Raw genomic sequence first — 20,549 nt, forward strand, 5'->3', positions numbered from 1 at the left:
AGTTATGTTGGAGCTCTCCTCCTCCTTCACCATTCTTTCCACCCCTCTTCTTTCTCTTTTATCACATCCATCTTCTTCTCTTTCTTCTCCAGTGGTACTTGAGGTCCAAACCAGGGACCTGCACACTTTCATGCGAGCGAGCAAGCGAGCGAGTGAGCGAGACTCCCAGCCCTCAGCTTCTTGACGGTGCCATGTGGACAACAGCAAGGTCTTTAAGACCGTAATGCCTGGATTGCCCTTCCAGTCTGGTGTTTAATAACGATGGCAATGGGAAGGTTCCTATCTTTCTCAGCTTCAGCTTCATTATGAGGATGAAGGTGGCTGTCATGAATATGTGTGTCAACAGCATAGGTGGATGGCCCTGTGCTTTCCCATAATGTCAAAATGTATTAACTATAAGTTGACAAGGTATGTCAGGTTCCATTGGCTGCCATTTGTCAAGTACTTTTTGAATTTGCTTTCGAGACATTGGAAATCGTAAATTCTTTCATTTCAACCTGAATTACTAATCCTAACTCTCAGACCACACATTAGACTGTATACACATTCTGTAGGTTATAGAAAAGATTAATCAGCTACAGAGAGCTGAGACAGATGGAAAAAAAAGTCTTCACTCTTTTTTTCAAGTTCTGGAGTAGCCAATGTATGTCTCAGTGACTGGTTATTGACAGCGTCAGTCTGAAGTGGGGTAATTGTGTCACGACAAGAAAAATCGTCCCTGAGCTGGAACCTGAGGACTGAGGCAGAGGTCCTTTGTGGGGCAACATTCTTGGATGAGGCTCATGACAAGTGACCAGGTGATGGATCAGCACAACTTTCAATCTTGGGGTGCTTTTTCTCTTAGGGTCCCAGGAGAGGAGATTCCATCCGATGTGAATCATAAGCTCCTTCTTTCTTCTCCCACTTCCCCAATGCAATTTGGTTTATTCACAAGCATCAATATTTACTGACATAAATAAATCATTTATCAGCATGTGTTTCTTAGTGTGCTGCCCAATGATGGTTGTTTAGCTGTGTAAACAATGTGCAGAGTCATGCTTTCTTTGTACTTACACTCAAAATGGTGCCATCCATGTCAAGACTGTTGCTTTTTAGAGTGAATTGTGGCCAGAAACTAGTGCTTTATAAAATATAGGGTAGCTGTCGCAGACTCCCTTCAGCAGCTCCCAGAGGGGAGGCTGTGAGAAGCCGTGAGGTCATTTCTGAGTATAGCAGGCACCTGACCCCTAGGGACCTGGCCCATGACTCTGGATGTTCTTGCTGTACATATGTTCACCAGTAGCCTACATATGTTCAAACACTCAATCATGCTTGCTGAGGGAATAAAGCCAAGTCTTGGAGATGTTAGGGAATGTGTCCAGGATTCATGAGGCCAGTAAGTGGCTGAGCCAGCCTCTGAACCCACACCTCTGTTGCTGGAGGCCACATCACTGCCTGCCACTCCTACTCCACGCCTCCTCTGCCTTGTCCAGCTTTTGTGAGCTACCTGGAGAAAATGACAAGTGCTTGATGGAGCTCTGAGCTTGCTAGGAAGATCTGGCACAACCTCTGAATGGGGACCAGAACTTTCTGTCTCCTGTCTTCTGAGAACACAGCCCTCCCATTCCCGTTCCCTTTGATTTAAGGCAGGTGTCTCTCTGCCATCAGTCCCTCATTCTCCTTGACCCTTCTGCCATCTAGAGCCCCTTTATAGTCCTGCCAGTTCATTACTCTAATTCGAGCCGTGTAGTGGTGACTGGGATGAGAACAGCAGAGTAGGGTTGGGAACTCAGATGGTTTCAGAGAGAGATCTGGAAATGATGAGAGATCTCTCCTGGTACAATGTCCAGAAGGTACAAAGGGATGTGCTGGGCAAGCTTCAGGAGCAGCATGGAGCAGAGCAACCACGGAGTTATACATAGTGGGTAATGCTGCCAATCAATAAGGGAAGCCAGGTCAGGTAGCTTTGTAAAGCATCAACATCAGAAAGACCTTTCTGGTGTTTATTCTGAAGGAGACAATGAACCATTAAAAGTGTTTTTTTTTTTTTTTGTTGTTGTTGTTGTTGTTTTTAGGAGAAAAATATAAATGACACGGTAGAGAAGATCAGAGTGTTTTCCTCCTCACTGTGCTAAAGTGAACTCCGAGAGATAAAACCAGAAACATGGAGACCCATCAGGACACTATCACAATTACCCAGGTGAAAGAGGCTGGGCCGGGACAAGGCTGGGTGGCAAAGGGTCATGGCTGGGATCTTGAATTGTGGTTTGAAGGTAGAGAGGACAGAACTTGTAAGTGAATTGGACATGAAGTTTGAGAAGAATCTAATACAATCCTGAAGGTTCTGACTGAGCAATTGGAAGGTTGTGTCATGAGCTGAACTGAGGAGAAACATGATGTTGAGGGGCAGAATCTGGCTGGAGTTAGAAGTGTGAATGTCACCCACATGCAGACAACAGAGAAAGCAATGGACTGCTGAAGTGATGGGCTAGGGAGCCCTGGTAGATGGAGCCCTTAAGCTCAGACTCCTCAGGATTAGAAGGAGGAGGCAGAGGAGAAGGAACTGGTAGACTGTGGACAGGAAGGCACAGAAAGATGTTTCCATAGCTGCCTTCATAAGCCAGATTTGTCACCATTTTGCTCCTAGATCAGGGACAATGTTTCTGTCCCTGGCAGGTATGAAGGGGCTACTGAAGACTATGAGGTAGAGAATACCCATCACAAGGTGACTTGGGACAGCCAATTTTCATTAACAGGCAAGAGAATCCTGAGGTTTGCATTCCTAGAAAACAGCCTTATTGTCTCTTCTCTCAACTGTCTACTCACCCGCAGCAAGTTCCTTCTTATGATATTCTCTGTGTATGCTATTAGTGCTTTTGATATTAATCACTGATCATCCTTATCAAATGCATTTCTCCTACTCCTGTTTTATGGGTGAGAACATCAGATGAAATAACTCCTCCAAGCTGACACAGCCAGAAACTCAAACCCAGTTTTCTTTCACTCTGAAGTCTATCTTTATCCTTGCTGTGATTTCTTCTCTCATTCACTCAGGCAAGGCTTGTGGCGAGCCTTGCACTGAGTGCCAGTTCTATGCTGGTGGGCCAGATGGCTGGAGCTCTGCATTATCATACACATTTCCAAGAACATTATGAAAACTTGTCCTGGAGAGCCCAGATCCAACCATCCAGGTCCCAAATCAGCTGTTTTAGAGAATCTCCCACCCTTCCTGAGTCCTTAGTTGAATGGACCCCTATAACTATGTTCTTGTATATGTTTGTTGTATGACATATTTGTTGAGGAAGACATTCAAGGTGTGCATAGAGACATTATGAAAACCAAGACACCAGAGGGTGGCTGGACTTGTATTTGAGAGGGAGATTTAACCCCTGACACTTTGTATCTCTTGCTTATTCTGCTAAAAGCAATTTAGTGGGGAGGTTATGAAAGAAGGTGGACAGGAAGGCGGCCAAGTGAGCTGTGCCTGATTCCAGACATTCAAGTCTGTACTAGTGTTGCTGTGAGTTACCACACAGAGTTGAGATGCTGGAGGGAAGGGGCCCTTCTGCTGAATTATGGGGCAGATAGAGACTACAACTCCTAGTGGCTCTAGGGGATTCAGCCATGCCTTCAGTCAGCATCCCTTGCAACCTAAAAGCCTGCCATCTGTTGTAGTCAAGGGAACCCCTATCTTAACTCCCTCTCTCTCCCTCTCTCTCTCTCTCTCTCTCTCTCTCTCTCTCTCTCTCTCTAGCTCTCTCTCTCCCTGTCTCTCTCTCCTTCCCTCCCTGTCTCTCTCTGTCTCTCTTTCTCTCTCATACACACACACACACACACACACACACACACACGAGAGAGAGAGAGAGAGAGAGAGAGAGAGAGAGAGAGAGAGAGAGAAGTCTCTATATTTTATATCCAGAAAGTTCTCAGAGAAACTATACAGTGGCTATTAAGGTAGAATCCAACATAAAGCCTGGATTATCTTTTGCTTATTTTTTCTTAAAGTTCTAAAACCTTCCCTCAGGATATGACTAGGATGAAAAGTTGAACACAAATGCAAGTGTTAGCTTCTAGAATTTTCTATATGTTAAAGTTGGAAGGGAGTTCATGTGGGAAGGGAACTGATTGATCCTGTTCACATCCAGGTGTGGCTGGTATCTGAATAACATAACTGTCAGTCTTACCCAGTAAAGAAAATTCTCAAGTTCCCCAGTTCGCAGGACTCCTGAGTCCCTCAAGCAGATGTTCTCCTAACAGGCTCGCCTCTTATTGTCTCATGTCCTCAGAAGCTCCTTAGCTTTTCTGAGTCTCGGTCCCTTCATTTAGGACACAAGGCTGAGAAGTCCTGTCAGGCAAGGTTGTTGAGGGATTAAATGAAAGAATGAGGACAATGTCATTGTCATCTTGCAGGTGATCATTAATGGTGGCACCTGGGCCACTTACTATTCTATAAAAATACAAACCAAGACAAACATCTTGATACATGCCCAAATTCCCAGTACGGGGGAGGCTGAGGCATAATCCTTTATGAGTTTGAAGCCAGCCTGAGCCACAACACAGACTGAGTTTATGGACAGCCTGGGCTACATATTGAGGCTACATCTCAAACAACAGTTAGCAGCAAACAAACAATAACAACAAAACTAAAGTCAAACTGAAATTAAAGAGAAGAAAGCCAATTCCCACCATCAAACCATCCGAGAGCACTCACTCATTATGGAACTTTCTCCTCCGTGTACAATCTGGTTTTACACTACAGACTCTAAATGTCTACTTCTGAGGGGCACCCACTATCTAAAAGAGGGTGTAATGGGTAATTTATTTATTTATCTTACTTTGGGGTTTGAACCCAGAGCGGCATGCATACTAAGCAAGCACTCTACAATACAGTAACAGAAAAGGTTTGTTTGGGCTCCTGGTTTAATAGGTTCTGGTCTATGACCCCTTGGCCCTGTCCTTTAGGGTCTGTGGTGGCTGTGATGGGATCAGCTGATGGCCAGAAAGCAAAGACAAAGAGGCTGGCTTTCCAATGTCTTCTTGAAGGACACATCCCTGATGACCTAAGTCACTCCCACTAAGCCCCACCTCCTAAAGTCCCACCTCCCAATAGGGCCCCTTGCTCAGAGCCAATCCTTGAAAGAACATGTCCGCACTGAAGCTAAAGCAAGGAGAGTCCGGGAGGTTGGTTCAATTCCTGAAGTTGATGGTTAGTGAATGAATAAAAAAAAAAAAAAAAGGGAAAGGACATGGCTGCTCCTGAGTATGGCGGAGGAGAGGGTTTATTGTAGATCAAGGGGAGAGCATAACCAGAGGCAGACATCTGGGACAGTCCACGGTAGGCATGATCCTGAGCCACACGAGAACAGGAGAGGGGAGAGAGCGGAGCCGGGTGCAGCAGACAAGCAGGCAAAGGTATAGAAAGGAATGGTTACATAATACAGGGAAGAGCAGCCCAGCCCCCTGGGCTGGAGGGTTCAGGGTAGGGGGAGGGTATGGAAGCCAGGAGGACCCTGTAACAGGCAGGGGCTGAGGGACGCTGGGAGAATCTGGCAGCCAGGTCCACTTTGATACATTAAATAGGCACCTCAGCCATTTGTCCCAGGGTTTGAGACTTAACAGTCAGGTTCTCAAGCCAGGCCCAGGGCCCCATCTTGTGATGGCACTCCAGTCTTTGACATTCCGTTAGTGTGATGAGCATGATCCCTGTCATGGAATACATCATAAAGATGAAGATACGCTTTCTGCTGTCTGGACTGTTATTTCTGGAGTCTGGAGGAAGGCCTGGGAAATAGTGTAAACTTAGCAGAGAACAAAAAAATCATCCATGATGTCAGACCGTTTGCTCTGACAGTTCCTTCTGGAACATTCTTAACACTGAACATCACCTGGCTCCATCCTTCTGTTTAGCTCTGTGTTCAAGTTTTACCTTGAGAGAGAGGTCCCTGACCAGTGGTGTAAACGTTGTTACCACGTTTCACTTCTACCAGAAGCCCTCCCAACTTCCCTTTCCTTCTCTAACTTGTAGAATTATATTTATCACCACTCTCTCCATCAGTGAGAGCTGTAACAGCAGAACAGTCATCTGTGGCACATTTCTGTGTGCCCAACACCTGGAACACACCTAGGAGGAGTCCAGGCTCCATAAACCACATGTGAATGAATGAGACAGTGAGTGAATGGGCATAATTATGGGCGAGTCTTGGCACAGAACCAGGCCTATAACAAGTGAGTGACTTATTTTTTTTTTTTAGTCTTAAATTTGTTTTTTACTAATTCTTCAGGAATTCTGTATACTCTGTTTTGATCATATTTACTCCCCTCCCCCAACTACTCCAGATCCACCCCACTTCCCTACCCACCCAACTCTGTGCCCTCTTTTTTTTATGCCCATCAAGCCCAAATTGTGCTGTCCTTATACTGTTGAATGCATGACCTTTCAGTGGAATGTGGTTGACCTACCAAGGGCCACCACCCTTAGAGAAAACTCCCTGCAGCTCTCCATTGATAATAGCTCTTCACCTAGGGCTGGGACTCCCTTCCCACCTCCCTCTCTAGGCTAGGATTTTGTCTGCCATGAGCTTGTATAGGTACTACTTATATTATCACAGGCACTGTAAGGTCATAGAACTCTTGTTAGCCTTACAGAGCTGCTGGTGTCCTCCTAATGTCACTGTGAGGCCACCTATATAGCTTAGGAGGGTGACAATAGCAACAGCCTCTGTTGGCATCAGACCTGCCATTTCTTTCTGCCACCATCAGAAATGCTAAGGGTGGGGCTTTTACCCACTTTGATCCTTTAATTTCCCCACTGGGTGAATGTAATAAGGCAATAGGAAGTTCTTTCTCCCCAACTCTGGACTCAAAAATAACTTCAGCCTTATCCTACTAACGTCTATGCAGCTAAGAGCAGTCTTGACTATGTATGTCAACCCAACTACCTGACCACTCCCAGCTTCTGGGACTTCACATATCTTTGCTATAACATGTGCTATCATGTTGAATGTGTCTTACTCTATGTCATTTTATTCTTTTTCTTAATTACTAAGATTTATTATTTTGTATGTATGTTTTGCCTCCATATATGTCTGTGTATTAGAAGTGGGTGTTGGATCCCTTGGACTGGAGTTATAGATGATTATGAACTGCCATGGGTGCTGGAGATCAAACCCAGGCCCTCTGGAAGAGCTGCTAGTGGTCTTAAGTGCTAAGCCATCACTCCAGCCCCTCCATCTCATTATTAAATATGCTTTCTCCAGAGCCCAGCCCTACCATTGCTTCCCTGTGGAGATCAACCCACATCTCCCACTACCGCATCTCTGGTTTTCTATGCAGCACTTACCTCCTTCTGTTATAGCTGTTATCACAGGGCACTGCTGACCAGACCTCTGTCCCCAATGGGCTCTGTAAGGACAGTTCTACATATGGCAGATGGGCATGGGGAGTTCTGACTTGAGTCCTCAAGCCTATGTTCTCAGTGGCTGTAATTCCTGGAGCCTGAGGCTAGTGGGATGACCCAATGGGTAAAAAAGCTTAGATCACAGGGCTGACGGCCCATGTTTCGCCTCTGGGATCTGTGTAAAGATGAAAGCAACCCTACAAAGGTGTCCTCTGGCATTCACATGCATACCATGGCATGCATGTACCCTTATAAACAACAACAACAACAACAATAATAGTAATAAATTAAAATATTTCTAGTTGCCTTCTCTCTCACTGTCTGTGACAACTTGACAAGTCACTACAAGACACTATGCATAGAAGATCCCACTGAAAACAGATCCTGGTGGTCAGTTTTCAATAAATATCAAACAATGTGGGCAGTAGGTACAGAGAAAATACAGGATGGATTGTCTGAGGGGAGAACTTGGGACAGATGGACCCTAAAGCCAACCTTACATAGTTTATCTACTCACATCTGGAGGCATTTTGACAATGAGCCACAAGCTCTTTCAAGAGTTACAGAAAGGAAACAGTAGTTGGTGGTATTTCTGAGAATGTTCAGAGCTTTATTATCCTGGTAAATACAGCCAAAAATTCCTTGCATGGAAATTATCACTTGGATTTATCCACTCCTCATATGCACCTAGACTTGTGGTCCATGGAAGAATACACTGAGGTAAAGAGTCTTTAAAAAGTACATCCAAGCATGTGAAAGAACAAAGCAAATTCTAAAACACAAAAATAAAATTTACAAAAATGGTTTAAATACTTCACTGTGGTCCGGTAGCACAAAAGTCTGTATCTTGTATGGAACCTGGGGAGCTTTGCAGCAGACACTGGGGCTCTGACACCTCACTCTTAGGCTGCTCCCTAACTTCATCAGCATGATGTGGCCTGTAACATGTTGAGGAAGAACCTGCAGAAGGAGCTCCAAGATTCCCCACAGAATTCCAGGGCAACCTTCCTCTGGTTGAGCACATCTGGGTCGTCCAGACACTCCAGATCTTTGATGGACACTGTCTGGGTCACAGCTGGATGGGGGGTAGTGTCCTCTTTGACCTTGTTTGGCTCCATGGTGGAAGATTCTTGGACTTTATTGTGCTCTCTTGAGGAGACCTCTGCTTTCTCCTTTCTGGGTTTCATGTTCCCATGTGCACCGGGGTTTACCAGTTTGAGGTTAGACTCCGGAAACTTCTTTCTGCACACTCTGGTCTTCAGGACACTCTTGGAGTTCCCACAGATATCCTTCTGTTTGCGAAGTGTGCGGGCAATTTGTTTCCAGTAGATCTGGTCTTTGTCGTGCTGAAGGCAGCCAGTTGGATCACCAGAAAAAACACAAGAAAACTCACGATCTGCTTGAGTACATTGGACATTCAGGTTGACGCCAAGCTTCTCCTCAGTCACAGCCCATCTGCAGGTGGCGTGGTCTTTGGTGACAAATTTGCCATTGGTCATGGATTTGGGTGCCCTGCTTCTCTGCTTATTCTGGGTCTTGCCCAAAGGGGCAGATGTACCCTCCTCTGTTATGTTGTGTGGTGCATTCTTGGCTTTCTTTCTGATCTTTTCTGAGAGCACCTGAGTAGCCAGAAGGAAGGAGAGCAGGAAGAGGCTGTGGATTCTCATGGCTTCCGCTGGGTGGATACCTGTTTGGCAAAGTCGGGTGAGTGAGTGGCAGCATCCGATGGTGTAGGACTGCAGGCTGCCTCCCTCAACACAGGTTTGCCCACTTTCAGCTCTGCCAAGCAGCCTGACTGCTCTCATTTCCACTTCAAATAAAGTTACAACTCACCCATGACCCTTCTCCATTCACTCCTGACTCCTGCATTTTCTCACTTTCTCAGCCCTTCATCTACTTATGCAACAAGCACTGGGTACCTACCTACAACATAACAAAATAATGAACATTTTCACAGTGAGTGAGAAAGCCATAGGTATCTTAAAGAGTTTACAAGATACAGCTGGAGGAATTTAAATAGCGTCAACTAGGGACTTTCTTCTCAGCTGTCAGTTTAATCTTGGAAAAGCCACTCTTCCCCTCTAGAAATTGTCCCTACCCCTTTTCTAGCTCCAGAGAGAGCAGGGTTTCCACCCCATAATCTACATGGGCACCAATGATCACCAATTGTGAAAGGATGTAGCAGGAGTCATAGAAGTGTCATAGAAAGGTATGTTGACTCAGAGTTGAACATGCACAGGGTTTGACACTCAGGGCTGGGTGTAGCTGTGGGGACAGAGGGGAAAATCATGAGGAAGAGCCTGGAAAGGCAAGAAGGTGGGGGAGGCCATTGAACTTGATGGGGCCAAGGGAAACAGGGTGGAGAGGGAGGAGTTTCACATTGTTCAGACTGTAAGACTGAAGGGTCATGCCTGAGCTCAGTGGCACAGGGCAGGGCACACGGGAAATATTTACTAAATGCCTTTCTAAAACAAAAAAGAAAATGACTTTCAATGGTGCGTTAAGCAACATGTTTTTTATGAGGTAGGAAAGGAAACTATAGGTAAAGGCAGAAGAGAAGCTCGTGTTTCTTTGCCATCTCCGAGGTGTTAAGCAGCCCACCAGCTTTGAATTCTCACCCTTCCTGATCCACAAAAGAGCCTTGCACAGAGCTGTTAATGTAACACCCCAGGCAACCACTGAGACAGTTAAGGCTCAGGCTGATAAAACATCCCAGGTAACCACTGAGACAGTTAAGGCTCAGGCTGATAAGATAAGCAAGTTGCCCAGGGTCCCTGCGTGGGCAGAGACAGGTGGAGTGGGAAGCTGGAGTGTGTCTCTCTATCATTACTTATTTCTTACGTCTTGCTTTTCATCTTTACTCTGCTTTTCAGAAGATGTCAATAAAAAACAATAAAATAGTAAACTGTACAAGGTTTGGTGTGGCACCAAACACGATGACTAGACAGTTCATATCATTTATGCTTTTAAAAAAAAATAGAGAATTTTTCTGAACAATAGGGAAAGTCCAGGAAATGGCTATGAACTCGTTTCTGTCCGGCACTCGGCCCACCTATAGGGCTTGAAAAGGAAAAGGCCCTTGGAGAGTTTGGGCTAAAGCACCATGGGGTTGAACAGGAGGCTAGAGAAGTCAGGGAGAGACCTGTTTCTCCCGGCATTGTGATCTAGCTTTCATGGCTCCATAACGTGATCCAGATCGAGGTAGGTCCAGCGGCTGAGAAGTCGTGGGGGCGGGGTGGGAGTGGGGTGTAAAACCCCTTTCAAGAAGGGGGCTGACAGGATGGCTCTGAGGATAGAGGCACTCGCCAAGCAAACCCAGTGACCTGAGTTCAAATGAACCCGAGTTCGATGCTTGGAACCCATGTAAAGGTGGAAGGTGAGACCCAGCTTCTACAAGTTATCCTCTGCTCTCACCATATAGGCCTCCACCCCTGTAATCATACACACAATAACAACAGCAACAATAATTATATATATATATATATATATATATATATATATATATATATATGTTTAAAGAAACCTTTAAGAGACCCAAGCTTACCTCTCTGTGAGTATGCAGGTCCAGGTGTGCCAGGGAGTGCAGGTTTCCAGTCCTCACAGCCAGGGTGCAGGCTGGGCTGTTTATATAGGAGCCCAAGCCGGTTGAGTTTTTATAGCTCACATACTTGTGGCGCTTTTTCTCCCCACTCCTCCCAGCCACGCCCCTCAGAGTGAGCCAGTTCCTGGAGGGAAAGTGCTTGGATGGAAGCCAGGGAGCAGGGGTTTGTATTTACCATGAGTCCTCTGCCTTAGAAGTTCTTCCTCTCCCACCTAGTGGCCGGGATCAAAGTGCAGGTCAGCCTTGCAAAGATGAGGCAAGGATCCCAGCAGTGGCGTCTATGAAGAGAGCCAAAGGACCATGCCATTTAATTGTAGCAGCAAAACCCTGAGCCTCTAGTTTCCTCTAGTGCCCTGCCATAGTCTCCATCTCCAGTGGGCGACTCTTCCCATTTTAAAGATGGAGAAATTGGCACTTGGCAATAGTACATGGGTCTGGGCTCACAGAGCTGGCAAGAATAAATCTCAAATTTAAACCCAGGACTCCCAACAGCCGTAATCTGATCTCTTCCCACCTGGCTGTCTCAGAGAATATTTGGAGAATGAGTGACTGCAGTTGCTGAAACCTGTTTCTGAGTACCTGTTTGCCTGGATCCAGGTGGACTGACTGTGTAGGTAGATGGATCTGTGGGCCCCAGGGGCTGGTGAAGAGATAATTCTCATAGTGGAATTTCATTTGAAAAGATTGCCTTCCCGTCATCAGAGGAAGCTCACACAGGTCATCCCGCACAGGTAGAGTTTCATTCCAGACACATCTAGACAGGTAAGCTTAGCCACTGTATGCACTGAACTGTATGAACTGAACACTGCACTCTCCAGTCTCCTGCTCCAGCTCCCACTTGCCCATGTTGTTCACAGTGTGTGCATAACAGCAGCATCTCACTGCAGGCAGCCCACTGGAGTCTTTCTTGGAGCTGAGCTATTTAGGTTTGGGCTCCTAAAGAGATCTGAAGCTGTTTTCTTTGAAAACAGGCATTTGTATTGTTGCACAGCAGGTGTTTTGAGAGTGTTCCTCCCTTTTAAATGTGGTGTTTCTAATAGATTGAAATTCTAATTCTAATCATTATTGATTGAACTCTTTATCAAAGAGTTTAAATAACAAATGCAGCTTGACTTTTGGTAGAGCGGAGCAATGAACACAATGGATGGTACTGAGGAATTGGTAGTGGCCCTCCAGTAAAGGCTGGTGACTGGATGCCTCTTTTCATCCAGGCTGGTCACTGGGAGAGGATATCAAGTTCAAAGCTGGTTTTATTCGCATGCTTGTCACTACAAATAACTCCTTGACCCACAGTGCTTGCCTCACTGGGCTGGTGTGGCCACCAGAGATTGTGTGAGTGGGTGTATTCGGGCTCTGAGGTGAGCTTTAGCTAAGGTCCATAGTATTAAGCCAGGCTCACCCAAAATCAACCTCCTTCTTCAGAAGTGACCTCATGAAAAGAAGAAGAAAATGCTGATTCGATGCATGAAAGCAATATTAATCTGTTAGTCAGATAAGTACATGGAAACTTTATTTCCCTGAGGAGACAGGGGGCTGGCTAAACAAACAGTAAGTAAGAGCCAGTAAACAGGTACTCATGTTGGAACTATGAGGGGAATGTGCAATCCAAGTTTTAACTGAGGTTTCTGAATCCGTGTTTAGCAAATCAAAAGACACCTCCTGCTAAATCTCTTTTTCAGAGAGAGAAGAGACAGTGTTAATGCTACAGCTATGAGTAGGAAAGATACTGCCTTAATCTTCTAGAGAATGGACTTCTCAAAAACGTTTAGTATTAACTCCTTCTGTTAGATATGTTCAATTGTTTCAGATTCTGAATCAATCTAAAAAAAGCTTAGTTTTATTTTAGACTAATCAAAAAGAAATTACCAGGTTTTTTGTAGGTTATAATGCTTAGAATACCAATAATTTTAAATAAGACAACTTAGCTTTTACTCATGTAATAGTTATTACAAACACTACTCTTCTTTCTAGAAAAGTTTTCGTGGTGGTGATAGAGATGGTTGTGGTGATGGAGGTGGTGGAGGTGGTAGTGAGGGTGGTGATGGTGGTGGAGGTAGTGGTAGTGGAGGTGGTGATGGAGGTGGTGATGGTTGTAAGGATGGTGGTAGTGGAGGTGGTGGTCATGATGGAGGTTGTGGAGGTGGTAGTCATGATGGAGGTTGTGGAGGTGGTGGTCATGATGGAGGTGGTAGTCATGATGGAGGTTGTGGAGATGGTGGTCATGATGGAGGTTGTGGAGATGGTGGTCATGGTGGAGGTGGTGGTCATGATGGAGGTTGTGGAGGTGGTGGTCAGGATGGAGGTTGTGGAGGTGATGGTCAGGATGAAGGTTGTGGAGGTGGTGGTCAGGATGGAGGTTGTGGGGGTGGTGGTCAGGATGGAGGCTATGATTGTGGTGGTGGTAGGAGTGGGTTGTTTGTTAGTTTTACTCTTTTATGATCAATTTTCCCCTCAAATCAAGCTATTTTACCATCTCTGATTTTTTTTAAGTAAATTATTTTTAACAGCAAATGTTCCTTAAAGGAGTTTATATGTTTTAATATTTTTTCACAGCCTATCTCTGCATCTAATTATACACTTATGTGCACACACATGGTCTGATGGCATAGAACACATAGAAATACACATGTACAAAATGCCCCCCACATTCCATCATATTACCTTAGAGTGGAAGATAGTTCTAGAGAGTCTCTCGTTTGAATTTATCCTCTCATCCATATGTTACCAAAATTTCCCATTGCTGCTCTGGAAAGGCAGGAAGGGAGAAGGAAAGTGGCTCTCCCTGTGGTGAGACTGTCACTGTGCAAGTTGCCATGTGACCATGCTCTTCACATAAACTCTGAAGATGTTTGGGTGAGAACCCCAGAAACAACTCTGAAAAGGCCACTAAGGGCACAAGGACTCACAGATTCAAGACACTACCATGTAGGGTGCCACATCAGAGAGGACGGGGTGGGGTGGGGTGGGGGGAGGAAGAAGAACAGTCAGTATCATTCATTCATTCCACCACTGAATCATTCTTCCCTTCCTTCATTTGTCTAAAGACCACCCAGGAAATGCCTGCTCTTGGCTAACAGGAATGTAGTCAATGCTGCTGTAGTCCTTGCCCTCAAGGAAGTGGTGGACAATAAGGGGGTGGCTTCTATCAGATGACAGTGCAGAGGTTAATTGCTATGTTGGAAGGAAGCCTGGGGTTCTACAAGTGGGGACATCTCTCCTGCCAGAGGTAGAGAGGAATTTCTCAGGAGCCCATAGAGATGGGGCCTGGGGGGTGAAAGTCAGTGATCTTGTCATGTAGTAACTCTTCTGGGCAAGGTAGAGTATTAGGCACTCATGGGAGTGCCAACATGAGTCTGATTTGACTCCTGTCCTCAAGGTCTGGCAAGTTTGGCAACGCCTGGCTCTTAGATGCCAATAGCCTTCATATCACACTGGAAAGCCTTGGAGTCACGTGGTCTGAGGCTATGTCATATCTAGCGATGAACTTATGAGACAGCACAAATGTCCTCTGCGATTCCCTTTCCAAGCAAGCCCCTACTAGAACTGATGGCCATCTTAGTATTTGTAAAGGGTCTATTCAGTTTGTTTGTACATTACTGATTAGATCATTTTTTTGGTGTTATATTTTTGAGTTCTTTAAATTTACATGTTCTGGATTTTAATCCCTTATAAGATGAATAGCCGGGAAATATTTTCTCCTATTCTGTAGGTTGTCTCTCCACTCTCTTATTTGTGCTTCTGTTAAATGTTTTGACAAAGCTGTGATATCCTTGGAGGACCCAGGCTTCTGGATTGTAAACCAATGAAAACATCCAAATGAGAAATAATCAGATCAACAGCCAACCAAAACAGTCTATAGGTGCACTCAGGGTTTTGGTTGTTGTTTTGGTGAAAGTTGAGGTTCAGATGGATCACACGAGCAGATACTTGGCTAGTGGACATTTATAATTCATCAGTCTTAGGAGAGTTGGTCTTTCTGGTCCTTATAGTATTGTGGGATGATGGCAAGTTGGAAAATTCATAAAGTTTAAGTCCTAGTAGAAAGGTTAGAACTTTTAAAAAGGAGTTGTCTAAGGAAACAATTAAATCCACCAACTAACGTAGGACATGAGCATCCTATTGAATGAATCTTCTTCTGACAGTTATACCTTTGGTGTTCTGAGAGTGATATGTATACCTTGGTTATTGTTAGTAATGCCTATAACTCCAAAATGAATTAGGAGTGCCCTGAATAGCCTTGTGTTGTGGGCATGATACATGTAGAGATGTGTGATTTTGATTTATATGTTGAGTATCTGGGAGGTGAAAAATTCTCCGAGTTTTTCAACCTGAAGAGAGCAAATGTTAGATGATGGTCCAATGGTTTATAATAAATGTCACGATAGAGCCACTTGCTAGTCCGGTAACCCATATGAAGATGAGTGTTTAAAGTTTAGTCAAGTGAATTGTTTCCCGGGTTCTGCCCTTCATAAGAGACACCCTAGCTAAGGGACAAAAGTAGCCACATTCTGCAGAGCTCCATGATGGATGATGATGAGAAGATCCATTTGCATAGGCTGTGGCATCCCACCAGCTGGTACAAAAAGGCTCCTCAGGTAACTGACGGGTCTAGGGGAAAGGTGACCTCCTACATCATAGCGTTTGGCAAGAGACAGTCACGGAACTCATGCTCCTGCAGGTAGAATGTGCTAGAAGGCTCAGTTTCCACTCCATCCCACCTTGAAGATCCCAGCAGTTGTGCTCTGCATGGACAACTAGATGGCGAGTGTCATGGCCTGGGTCTGAAACCATTTCTACTTTCAAGATAGTCTGTGGGTAACCAGTTATTGCAGTTTTAATGGTAGCCAGCATGAGGGATTTCATTTTTAATGGCAAAGCTTTTAAATTTTTATTAGTATATAATAATTATGCAAAATAATGGACTTTATTGTGACATTTTCATGTATTCATAGAATGTTCTTTAATAATATTCGCCCCCTATTATCTCTTCTGTCCCCACCCCTGTTAGTGCTCCTCCTCTGCCTTAATAGTCCCTTCTCTGTTTTTGACCTTTTCCTTGAGCAGAATCCATTCATGTGGAAGGAAACATATAGTACTTTCCTTTCTGAGTTTGGCCTATTTCATTTAACAAGATTGTCTTCAGGTATACTTACTTTTCTGCAAATGACATGGTTCTACTCTTTATAGCTGAATAAGACTCCATGTTGACTTACCTGTTGCTGGGTATCTATGCTGATTCCATAACTTAGCTGCTATGAATAGCATGGGTATGTGGGTCTATCATATACTGACTGCTTTCTTTGGGTGTATACCCAGAGTGGTTGCTGGATCATATAATAGGTCTAACTTTAGTTTTGATTATATAGGTATCAAAATAGACTATATAGAGATCAAAATAGATATATTTTGATTATATAGATATGGATAATCAAAGTGATTTGCATAATGGACACACCAATCAACTGTCTCACCAACAGTATATCAGGGTTGTTTCCCTTCCTGACTCAGCAGTGCTGGTGTTTGGTTTCTGAATGACAAACAAACAGGAAGATGGGAAGACAGAATTCCAGCATAGTTCTGAGGAGTTCTAAGTTGCATTTCCCTGAGTGAATGAATCTCTGTCAGATAGACAGTCAGGAAAGATTTCTGCTCATTCTGTAGGCTGTCTCTTCACTCTGTGAATTGCTGCTTTCTTGGGTCTCTATGGAGTGTGTTCAGAAATTCATCATTGTTCTCATATCTTGAAGTGTTTCTATTGTTGAGAGGTCTAAACTTCCTCTCTTTTACAAGCTGGTCTAAGCTTCAGTTTCATAAACAATGAGCTTTTAATCAACAATACCCCTGACAGCAGGGAGAAGGGAGCCCCACGGTATCTCAAAGCATTGATCAAATAAGGACAGTTCCTGCAACACCCCCCTCAAAACTTACCCAAGTATGTTCAAATATTAAAAAAACCTAAAATCTCAACCTATCAAAAATGTATTCATATAACTGCAGTCTGTTTAGCCAATTATGTTTGGAATGATGCGGCTGTTCCTGAAATTCTCCTAGCTATGCTTAAAAGGATCTGCACACCTTTGTCCTGGGTCGCCATTTTTGTAAAGATGGTTGACCCCATATGCTGGTAAATAAATGCTCTTTGCTCTTGCATACTATTTGAGTCTGGGATCTTCTTTAGCATTTTCATGGACCCCTACATTGTCATGGGGTAGTTTCTTATATCAGAACCATTGGCCATTTTGTAGCCAATGAGAGGCATGAGAAGTTGATAAGACATATACGCTTAGAGGAAAGAGCTCTCAAAGGCTCAAGAGGTATCCTCGACTTTTCCATTGAAATAAACATTTAAATTAAGATGTCTATTGCCATCAGAATGTCCAAACCTCGATAACTACTTTGTTTGTATGTTCATAATGAGTATGTTCACAAATCTCCATGGAGGAGAATATTATCAAGAGGCATGCCCAGTGAAAGGTAGAGGCAGTTAAGACAGTTAAAGGTAATATTCGATAAGCAAGCTGGTGAGAACCTCATGGTGGCCTGGATGGTTCCACTGTACCCCTCTGGAGGCAGAGGTCAATGGCACACAAGATGCTGTTGAGACAGGCACTGAGAAGAATGCATTGGCCAAATCTTCAAGTGCTGAATGAGCTGGGAAAAGTCAGGAGCCATGAGGAAAACCGGGGTGGCGGAGGGGAGGAGCAGTACTATACCCTGCAGCTTTCCTGGGGCACCCCTCAGAAACATCTTCAGTCCTTGTCTCTGTCGTTTTCTTTTTTGTTGAAAAGTATTTAGGTGGTGGCCATTTCCTTCCTTCCTTCCTTCCTTCCTTCCTTCCTTCCTTCCTTCCTTCCTTCCTTCCTTCCTTCCCTTCTTTCTCCCTCTCTTCTTTCTTTCCTTCCTCCCCCTCCCTCTTTCCCTTACTCCCCTCCCTCCCTCTCTTCTTTCTTTCCTTCCTCCCTCTTTCTCTTCCTTCTCCTTCCTCCCTTCCCTTTCCTCCCTTTCTCCCTCTCCTTCCCTCCCTCCCTCCCTCCCTCTCTCCCTCTCCCCTCTCTCTTTCTGTCTCCCTCCCTTCCCTCTTCCTTCTTTTGTCTCCTTTCTGTACCACTTTTTCTTTTGGGCATTGACCTGCTAAGCTTCTGGTTGCCCCGGTGACTAGGGTCTGCCCCAAGAGGTATTTTGCAGCATTCTGATAGACAACAATGTAGTTGTAAGGTGAGCATCTTAACACGCTGCTTAATGGTGGGCTCAGGAGGCCCCAGCTCATTGGTCAGGAGATTGACGAGCTAGTCTACACTAGAGACACTCTCCAGGTGCATCAGAGAGGGCAGGAATAAAAGTTTTCTCCCTTGGCTTTTGTTGTGAGGCTCTGGGCCACATTTACCCAAGGATGTGAGGCCTCCTGAGCAGGGGACTAAGGGCAGCAGCAATCAGGCAATGACAAAGGCAGGTGCCATTCAAGCCATCTGTATGGTTAGGAGTCGTCATTTTCCACGGGGAGGGTCTTAGAGCAGGCTCCCAAACACTAGGGGGTATAAGGGGGAATGTCTCCAGGGGATACGAGTGTCAGAGGCCCGAGTAAGCCAGTATCAGTCTCTAGTGGACTGTCTACAGAAGGGAGACCCCCATTTACCACGGACTCTTTGCCAGCCAGAGTAAGGTGAGATTTGTTCAAATACAGAATCCTGCTCAAGGCAAGGAGAACCCCCTCCAGAGCCTTCTGTGGTGCCCCCCCCCCCCGTTGGTGCTCTATAACATAGCCAGGCCTGGTCACGCTGCCCTCAAAGGTTCCCAGAGGAACCACTCCATGTCTCCTCTCTCTCCAGGAAGATTTGCTTGTCAGTTAGCCCCAGAAGCCTCTTGACCTCACATCTAACAGAATGCTTTCTCAGCCATACACTGTCTGATGGACTCCCCGAAGGATTACCCTTGAAAGGCAGGAATCTGCAGTTCTCTTCTGGCCTGTGAAGGGCGGGATAAAGCAGCTGTGTCCATATCACAGGCACTCTCTGTAGGGAGAGCTTGTTGGTGGGTAAAGTCTGTGACTGAAGCAAGAGCAGAGAGATGCTGGCCTTCCATGGAATCCTGAGCCACCCTGGTGCCTGACAGTTGTCTCACAATGGGCCTACAATACTTTATGATGCGAACTGAGAGGTCCCCACAGAGACTAATGCCACGAAAATATGGCTCCATCACTTACCTTGCAATGAGAGTGGCATGCCATACCACACAGGGTCACAGTAATGTATATGAAGCCCTGGTCATGTCAAGAGGTGGGAGTGGGAGTGAGGAAGAACGTTAGGCCACAGCCTTAGTTGTTTGCAGGGGAAATTCAAAGCTAGGGGGATGTAGCTGCTGTAGAATAGACTGAAGCAGACGTGGGCTTGGGATCTAGCTGTCCAGGGATGATTTAAGAAGGGGGAAATTGGCTTGGATTGTGAGGGTTAGATAGAAAGTGTGGCTGGTTTGCACAGGAGGGGTCTGATCCCAAGTGAGTTGTTTATCTTCAGTAATTAGCTGACCCTATAGACAGATTCTGTAAGTTCCCCAAAGATACCGTCAGATGATATAAAAAGTCAGGACATGTATTAAGCTGGAGAGATGGCTCAGTTGGTAAAGTACTTACTGTGCAAGCATAAGGACCTGAGTTTAATTCCAAGAAAAAACACTTCGTCATACAAACACTGGGGAGGCAGAGGCAGGGGGAGCCATGGGGTTCGCTGGCCTGCCAGTCAAGATGGACAAGGAGCTGTGTGAGAAAGCATGCAAGAGACCACCTGAGCTTCCTCCAGATGCTTTTATTATATCAACACCTCCATTCAGACCAGGTGAGTGCTAAGGGGTCATCACAACCCTGAAGCATTTAATCAGTGTGAGGGTTCAGGCAGTGGCCGAGTGTGTGCATTTCTAGGATGCATCTGGGACTTGTGAAATAACTTCGGGGTAGATTCAGGGACCCACGGAGCTTACTGTGAGTTGGATGTGAACTGAAACTCCATGGGTCATTTGACCTTTGTTAGCATCTGCTTTGACCTGGCAGGGGGTAGGGGTGGAGAGGGCACAGTGGCATTTGGAATCTCCTAGATCGCTGTCAGCTCTGAGCCTGTGCCTACTGGTCCCTGAAAGGACTGGCTGTGTCCTTTTCCCACACGTGGTTACTACATAACCGCATTTGTTGATTATCTAGATAAAGAATTTTGTGGGTTTCCCATCTTTTTTCACCCCTAGAGTCACCATGGTCATGAGAGTCAGCCGCGTCTGGTGGTCGTGTTGCCTCTGCTGTCCCCTGAGGTCTCCCCTTCCACCTTGTCTCCGATGACTGAGTGCTGCCTGTTGGCCTGTTTCCCCGGGATCCAGTTATCCCCAGTTCTACGGCCCTGGTTTCATTTCCATCACTATGATAAAATGCCCAGACAAAATGCAGCATAGGAGGGAAGATTTCTTTAGCTCCCAATTCATCACCGTGGGGAATCCACAGTGGCAGAAGCTTGAGGGAGCTGGTCATGTTGCATCCCTAACCAGCAATAGAGAGCAAAGAATGCACACATGCCAGCGCTCCGCTCCACGTTTCCT

The 20,549-nt window shown here is 45.3% G+C and overlaps 1 protein-coding gene across 3 annotated transcripts; it reads right to left on the reverse strand.

The window, feature by feature from the left end:
• Window positions 1-7,955: 7,955 nt before the first annotated feature.
• On the reverse strand, window positions 7,956-19,043 carry Fgfbp1 (fibroblast growth factor binding protein 1). 3 transcript variants are annotated; one of them, XM_042285955.2, is made up of 4 exons: window positions 18,904-19,043; window positions 11,152-11,254; window positions 10,920-10,995; window positions 7,956-9,062 (listed from the first exon to the last, which is right to left on the reverse strand). In XM_042285955.2, the coding sequence occupies exons 2-4, from the start codon at window positions 11,152-11,154 to the stop codon at window positions 8,299-8,301; spliced, it is 843 nt and encodes a 280-aa protein (XP_042141889.1). In that variant the 5' UTR covers window positions 11,155-11,254; window positions 18,904-19,043; the 3' UTR covers window positions 7,956-8,298. The 3 variants fall into 3 exon arrangements, with proteins under 3 accessions (XP_042141889.1, XP_076402365.1, XP_042141893.1); XM_076546250.1 differs by lacking the exon at window positions 18,904-19,043 and adding an exon at window positions 13,638-13,716; XM_042285959.2 differs by lacking the exon at window positions 10,920-10,995.
• Window positions 19,044-20,549: the final 1,506 nt, after the last annotated feature.

The sequence above is a fragment of the Peromyscus maniculatus genome, chromosome 10 (genome assembly GCF_049852395.1).
Source record: "Peromyscus maniculatus bairdii isolate BWxNUB_F1_BW_parent chromosome 10, HU_Pman_BW_mat_3.1, whole genome shotgun sequence".
Classification (NCBI taxonomy): Eukaryota; Metazoa; Chordata; class Mammalia; order Rodentia; family Cricetidae; genus Peromyscus; species Peromyscus maniculatus.